At 63.9% G+C, this 7,104-nt stretch overlaps 1 protein-coding gene across 1 annotated transcript in view; it reads right to left on the bottom strand.

Annotated features, from left to right (window-relative positions):
• The window catches only part of Kcnq2 (potassium voltage-gated channel subfamily Q member 2), a 43,882-nt gene extending 38,031 nt beyond the window's left edge, over positions 1 to 5,851 (bottom strand). The window contains 2 exon segments of the mRNA XM_048811921.1: positions 808 to 898; positions 5,787 to 5,851. Coding sequence (XP_048667878.1) covers positions 808 to 898; positions 5,787 to 5,851 — 156 coding nt within the window.
• Between the last annotated feature and the right edge of the window lie 1,253 nt (positions 5,852 to 7,104).

Below are 7,104 nucleotides of genomic sequence, written 5' to 3'. Positions count from 1 at the left end.
GGACAGGACACAGGGCCCCATGGGGCCACAGCCATGAGCACGAGGGGCCTGAAAACCACAGAGGTCTTCATCTGCCCTGTCTGGGCTGGGGTCCTCCCTGTCTGGGCTGTCTGGGCTGGGGGGGTCCTCACTGGGATGGGGGGGGTCCTTCCTGTCTGGGCTGGGGGGTCCTCACTGTCTGGGCTGGACTAGGCTCTGCCTGGTCAAAGCTGGTGACAATGTGGGGCGATGGCAGGGCTGAGGGAGGGTCCCAGGTGACAGTGAGGAAACAGCTTCCGCGAAACTCAGGCAGCCCTGGGACAGAGGGTGGGTGTGGGAGGGGGCCTCCTGGTGGGCCCACCTTCCTTGAGAGCCACCCCTGTTACCAACGGCAACAGAAATCACACTCCCGTTGCCCTGGTGCCCACCCTGCCCTGGCACAGGGCTGCTGTGAGCATCACGCCCCACCCATGTGCCACATCTGCTGGGGAGTACCCCACACCTCCAGTGGAGCACCCCACACCTCCAGCACAACCAAGAGGGTAGCGAGGAGAGGGACCAGGTGGGTGGTGGAGGGGGTGCTGTCATCCAAGGTGGCGTCACCAGTGCTGGGGACTGAGAGCCTGGGAAGGGCCTCAAGGGCCACCTCATAGAACCCACCTGGAAGGAGCAAGGCCACATATTTGGGTGCCCCCTGGACTAGGGAGGCCAGGCGCACACGGGCAGCAGGGCTGAGGCCAGAGTGCCCGGTAGGTTCTCCAGCCCAGGGGGCCTTGTCTTCTGGGCTCAGCCCCACCCTGTTCCCCTTGGCCCCAGGTGCTGGCTCACCAGGATGTAGAGGGCGCCCTCCGAGCTCTTCTCGTACTCCTTGATGGTGGAGAAGACGGACAGCACCAGGCAGGAGAAGACCAGCAAGAACCTGGAGGACACAGAGAGCCGCAGGTCAGAGCCCACAGCGGGAAGAGTGAGGGACGTGACCCACGACCCCCTCTGCCTCCTGTTCCTGGGCCCCTGCCGGAGGCCGCCACACCCGCTCCTCTTCCTGGGAGCCACAGGCTGCTCCGCTGGGGCACAGGCAGCTAACCAGAGGCACCGTCAGAAGCTCCTCCCAAGGAGGCAGCTCCTGCTGCACTGAGGCCGCTGAGGTGGCCACTCGCAATCGGAAAGGGACGTGTCCACATCCAGGGGGCGTGTCCTCACCATGAACGTGCTCTGGTCACATGGCACAGAGAGAGGCTCTTCAGGCTCCCCTTGGCCACAGTGACCCTTGCTAACAGTGACGTGGAGGGACCAGAGCCCAGGGCACAGAGCCGCAGTCACAGCTGCATGTCAGCCTGTCTGGGTCGGATTCCCTCCACACAGCGTCCCTTTCCCAGGCCTGCCTGAAGCTCTGGCCACCCTCCTCTCCCCACTGGACAGAAGAAACCTCTGGCACCCTCCACCGTGGATCCGGGGGCTGGCCATAAGCTCCCTTGGCTGCAGGGAGTCTCTCCCAGCTCCACACACCCCATCATTCAAGCCACTGGTGCCAGGGAGGTGGAACATGCCACTAGACATCACCCTGTGCAGCACCCACCACCAGCCCCTCAACCAGCCTCTCCAGCCAGGGTGCAGGGTGCTCCTGGTACCAAGGCTGCCAGCCAGCACTGGCATCATCAGCCCCAGGACCTTTGCTCAAGTCAAGCCACATGAAAAGAGGCCCCATGACCCTAGGTTGCAGCCTGGGGCCTGGTGCAAGGCCCCAGGCACAGGCGTCCCCAAGGATGAAGCCACAGGGAGGTAGCAGTGGAGGACAGAGAAGGGCCTCAACACTCCTGCCTTTAGACAGCATCCAGCTGTGCCTGAGCCTGGACTTCAGACTAGGGAAGCCTGCAACTTCATGCCCTTGGACATGGTTTCTGCCCCTTGCAGAAAGAAGACCAGAGCTCTCCAGGATGTGAAGGCCGAGGCATGGAGGGTCCTGCTGACCTCGTCCCACACCACCGTGCTGCTGAGCTCTCTTCATCCCTGTAGGCAAGCCACGCTGCAGGCGGCCCAGCAGCCTTGGGTCAGTGGGAACAAGTCCTGGGTGTGTGGAGCCTTTGGGCACACAGGCTGAAGGCCAGTGTTTGGTTACCTGACCTGACCTGCTCTTTTCCTTCTCTGGGAAGAAGGCGCCCTGGGGGCTGATCTCCGCCCAGTGCCATGCTCACCTAGCACACGAGGGGCCCTGGCTTCATCCCAGGACCACCAATAAAGAAAAGAAAGCCCTTGAAGCACCACGAGAGCTGGCCCATGGGTGTCTCAGGAGACCTGGGGTCAGCCCAAACCCCAAAGCTGGGCTCCCTGCCCAGGAGACTGCTGGGCCCTGCTGCAGCAGAGGTGGACGGGCAGTACAGACCCAGGGGTGTCAGCCATGCAGCCCGGCCCCAGCCCAGCCTCTGCATCCCCAGCCAAGCCTGGTCCACAGGGAAGGCAACCCAAGGAGGCCACTGGACAGTGCCACGCACAGTAGGTGCCCGGGCCCGCCCTCCTGCACTGTGCCACCTGGCTGCCCCGCAACCCAGCAGGCAGCCCTGGGGCCCTCTGCCCACTGGCTCTCACAAGCCCACTGCCCTCTGTGCAAGCCCACCGTGTCCAGGCTGGTTGCCCATGCAGAGCACCAGTCCCTCGCCGTTCCCTCGCCCCAGGGCCTGCACCATGTGGAGGGTCCTCAGCTCTGCTCAGAGTCACAGCTGAAGTGTCAATCACATTTGAAAGTGCAGCGACTCCTAGGGCATGCTGACACGACACCCCAGTCACCATGAGAGGACACGGCCTCAGCCAGGGCCTGGGCCTGCCGCTGACTCAGCAGCTCAGGAGGGAACACCCCAGTCGGTGCTCTAGGGCAGCTGCAGGCATGGAGGCCTCTTGCTAGGAGCATCCAGCCCAGGTATCCAGGCACAGCGGCCTTCACCAACACCCAGCGGCACACTGCTGTTCGACCCACACATGCTCCCAAGAGGCACAGCACAGCTGACTGGGGGGCAGGAGCCTCTGCCCGGCCAGCAGTGCGTGTACCCAAGGTGAACAGTGGGGATGGGGGCACTCAGGCAGAGTCCCTGCAGCCGAGGCCGAGGTGCCAGGGCTGCACAGGACGCGCAAAGCTCCAGAGCCGCATGCAGAAGCTGGAGGGGCCCTGAGGGCCACAGGGGAACTGCCCCTTGCCAGCTCCACTGCCTGCTCAGAGTGAGGGCCACTAGTCTCCCAGTGGGCCCCTGAGGACCCCCGTGGCCCAGCCTGAGCTTGGCCACAGGGACATGGGCTTCGGCCCGGGTCCAGCCCTGCCCGCTGGTTCCAGGGCAGGGGGAGCACGCCATCACCCAGCACTCTGAGACGCAGCCTGCTCCTGAAGCCCCAAGGAAAGGCGCACCGTCCTGACAGCACCTGTCCCCTGGGCTAACCCTGTCACACGCACTGGCCCTGAAACACAGCCACCGGAGCAGTCCCCTCCCCCAGGGCGTGGCCCCAAGGACAGCTCCTGGCAGAGGAGCGGGCAGCGGGCAGCAGAAGCACAGGCGGGGCCCTCTGGCACAGACAACACACGCAAAGAAACGGCACATTTCAAAACTGCAATTAATTTCCTCTGCTCATTAGTCAATTGATTCAATTAACTGAGCCCTGAAAAAAAAGTGCAGACATCTCGTGTGCCTTCTCTGGCCACTGTGCCCGCCTGATGGTGTGATCTCCTGAGGGAGGACAGGGGCTCCTGGGCCTGAGCCAGGTCCCCAAGGCTGGGGCCCTGAAGGCACCCACCCCATCACAGAAAGGGCTCTGGGACCAGCTCAGCCCTGCAGACAGCACAGGGAACCAGGGAGACCTGGGCCCTGGGCCAGAAGCAGCAGGGGAGGAGGAGGAAGGGTGTCCCGGCAGAGAGAAGAGCAATGCCCAGAGGACGGGGAGGACAGGTATGTCCAGCATTCAGCAGAGGGGGAATCTGGCCAGGCCTGGAAACAGGACAGGGCCCAGGACAGCCCGCAAACCGGATCCTGAGTCCACAGTGTCTCAGAACTGCATCACAGAGTCTAGCTCCTCACACGGAAAGATTCCTCTAAGTTAAAGCACAGGGGAGGCCTCAGGCCTGCTCTTAGGGGGCTCTGGCTGGGCATCTCAGAACCTTCAGGAGACCCCAGAGACACGGGGCACCTTTGACACCGCCTTGTGGATCAGAGCCCTTCCAAGCAGCCTGGGACGCACGGAGCCAGCATAGAGCCGGGGCGCAGCAGCTCAGCCCCTGGAAGGCCCCTGTTCCAGTCGCCCAGGAGGAGAGCAGGGAGCACCTGGCCACCCCACGGAGGCGGTGGTGGGAGCCTCGAGCAGCCTGCCCAGAAGTGCCCACCGCGCTTCACGCTTTGTTTTTACGTTTTCTGAACAGACGGCACAGATGGCTCCGCGGGGGAGCTGGTGCAGGGGTGGCTGGCGGCGGGCACGCAGGGAAGTGCTCCCACGCACTCCTGGAGGCCCGGAAGAGGAAGGAGCATCCACTGTGCTTGCAGGGCCTCCTCCCCAGCTTGAGGCTTCCCAGGAGAGGCCCTGGCTGCCCGGGGCTCCAGGCCCAGATGAATGGGGAGATCATCCCAGGTGCAGCCAGGGCCCTTCCCTAGACTACGGCTCATCCCACCCCACATCCAGCCCGTGTCCAGCTGAATGTGGGAGAAGCTCTCCGGGCCCCTTCCCACCTAAAGGTGTCTGGGTGACCAGGGCCAGCCAGCAGAGGCCTCGCCCCACACTCCCCTGCTTTTCAGAGATGTAGGCTGAAGCTCTGAGGTGCTGGACTCTGCCACCTCCTGCCTCTGTACCCGGGAGGGGTAAGAATGGGCTCCCTGTCCTATGGCCCTAGGTCCCTGGAACAGAGGCCTCAGTGATACGGGACCTGACAGGGTCCATCCCTGAAGCCCCCCGGTTGGGGAGGACTGGCCCAGCAGGACAGGGTGGGGTGACCACCCTGAGACCCAGCCCCACAGCACAAGGACAGCCAGGGGACAAGGCCCGTGCTGGCTCATGTGCAGGGCTGCTGTCAGTGCAGCACCCTTCCCTTCCCCAGGGAGAGCACAGAGACCTCAGGAGGTTCGGGGACCAGCGTGGGTGCCCCTGTGCTCAGAGCCTTCCAGAACCCCACAGTAGCCACTTCTGAGGGGACATCGGACTTGGGAGTTGGTGCTCCGCTCACTCAGGTGTGGCCAGGCAGCAGGACAGGAGCCAGCAAGGCCCACAGTCCAGCAAAGCCTGAGGGGACAGAAAGGAGCCGCCTCCAGCAGAGAATGGTGGGGTTCCCGCGCCCAGAACGGAAGCACCAGGGGCTTCCCGACCCGTTATGGTTGATAGGTCCAACTCAATGCTTCCCTGGTAGCAGTCGCCAAGGAGACCAGCACTGCAAGCAACTGGTCCCTGGCCCCAGCCTCCCGGGCCCCAGATGGCCCTGGGCAGCCCCACTGACCCCTGGGGATCAGGCCACCCAGGACCCCCAAAACCAGGCACAAGAGGCCACGAGGGAGGCTTGGCCACAGCCCTTTGGGATCCAGAGCACATGGACCATCTTTCCCAGAGGAGAGGGAGGGCTCTGGACACAGTCTGAGCTCAGGGTGGGGGTCCCCTCTTGACATGGCCTGAGTGCAAGGAGGAGGCTGGGCAGGGAGCAAGGAGGCCCCAGCACAGAGCAGGGGACGCCCACCCCAGCCAGATGACAGCCGTGTGGGCAGCTTGCAGCAGGGACCAACAGTGCAGGACTGCAGGCGTGAGGGCAAGTGGGCCCCACCTGGTGAGGGACAGCCCCTCTTTTGTCCCCTCACCTCCCCCCACTGGTCTGCTGCAGCTGATGTTTCTGGGAAAACCAAGAAAGCCACTGCCGCCTCATTCCGAGCCCTCTCCTTGGCAGGGCTTGGCTGGGAGACAGAGCCCGAGGCTGTTCCAGTGGCCCGCAGACACTGCCCAGACCCCCACTGAGAAAACTGTGCTCCCGCCAGGCACCTTCCCAAAGACCAGCTCCAGATGGCCGGGGCTCCACTCCCATCTGACATATGTAACGTGGTGAAGACTGACCGCAGGAACAGCAGGACAGGCCCCACCCAGCACCCTGCTCTACTCCCCAGCCCGGGGAGTGCCCTCAGGCTGCTGTGGGATGAGCGGGAGGGGCTGGCCCGAGGGCTAAGATCCTCAGCACTGTCCACTCGGCAGGGCACACAGTGTCCCCACAGGAGGAAGGTGCTCCATCCCCACTTTTCAGAAGGAAATGGAGGGTCTGAGCCAATGGCATACCCCTCTTCCAACAGATGCTGTGTTCTCACGGGGTCCCCGGCAGAAATTGCCCCTCAAAACAGGGCTCATTCCAATAAAGTTGTACCCCCTGGGCTGGGGGCTGGGAGCACCACAGGGCGAGGTGGGGGTGAGCTGCCAAAGTCCCTCCCTCTGGCCCACACTCAGGGAGGCTCCCCAGGGACATCCTCCCGCCTTGTCCACTAAGTCGCAGCCGGCACTGCCGCCTGGAATCTAATTTCCCCTAATAAACTGCTCGGCTTGCAGGACCTCTGCCTCTCTGGCCTCAGGAGTGGGGAGGGCGGAGTGCTGACGGCCGCTCCGGGCACAAACCGGACATGAAGAATGGCTGCTGGGTCTGCGGCCAGGGAAGGGCAGTAGCCACACTCCGCTGTGGCCTCTCCCAAGCACACAATGCAGCTGTCCTGCCCACAGGCTGCGTGGGCTGTGGCCCTCATACCTGCCCAGACGGACAGCACCTGTGGGGACCTGAGGCCTGGGGCACACCTCACAGAGGTGCTCAGTGAGTGCCTGGCCCCGCAGGTGCAGCTCAGGAACCCTCGAGGCCCCACAAACACCCCTGGCCCACCAGCCCCCCATCCAGCCCTCCTCCCAGTGGCAGGGCAAGAGGTGCTCTCTCCATGCCCACCGACCAGTGGCCTCGGGTGGCCAGCAACAGCTGTCTCCAGGAGAGGGGTTCAGAGGTACTTCCCCTGGGCCTCGGCTCCCTAACTACGCATCCCAGCAGAAACTCAAGGCTCACAGGGGCCACTGTGCTGCTACAGCAACCTGTGCCCTCCCCAGACTGGGTGGGTATCTGGTGCAGGCGGGACCGGGGCTGGCAGGACACGCGCC

Source organism: Marmota marmota, unplaced genomic scaffold (assembly GCF_001458135.2).
Source record: "Marmota marmota marmota unplaced genomic scaffold, marMar, whole genome shotgun sequence".
NCBI lineage: Eukaryota > Metazoa > Chordata > Mammalia > Rodentia > Sciuridae > Marmota > Marmota marmota.
The sequence above is the reverse complement of the archived record's forward strand: the minus strand, read 5'-3'. Positions and strand labels throughout refer to the sequence as shown.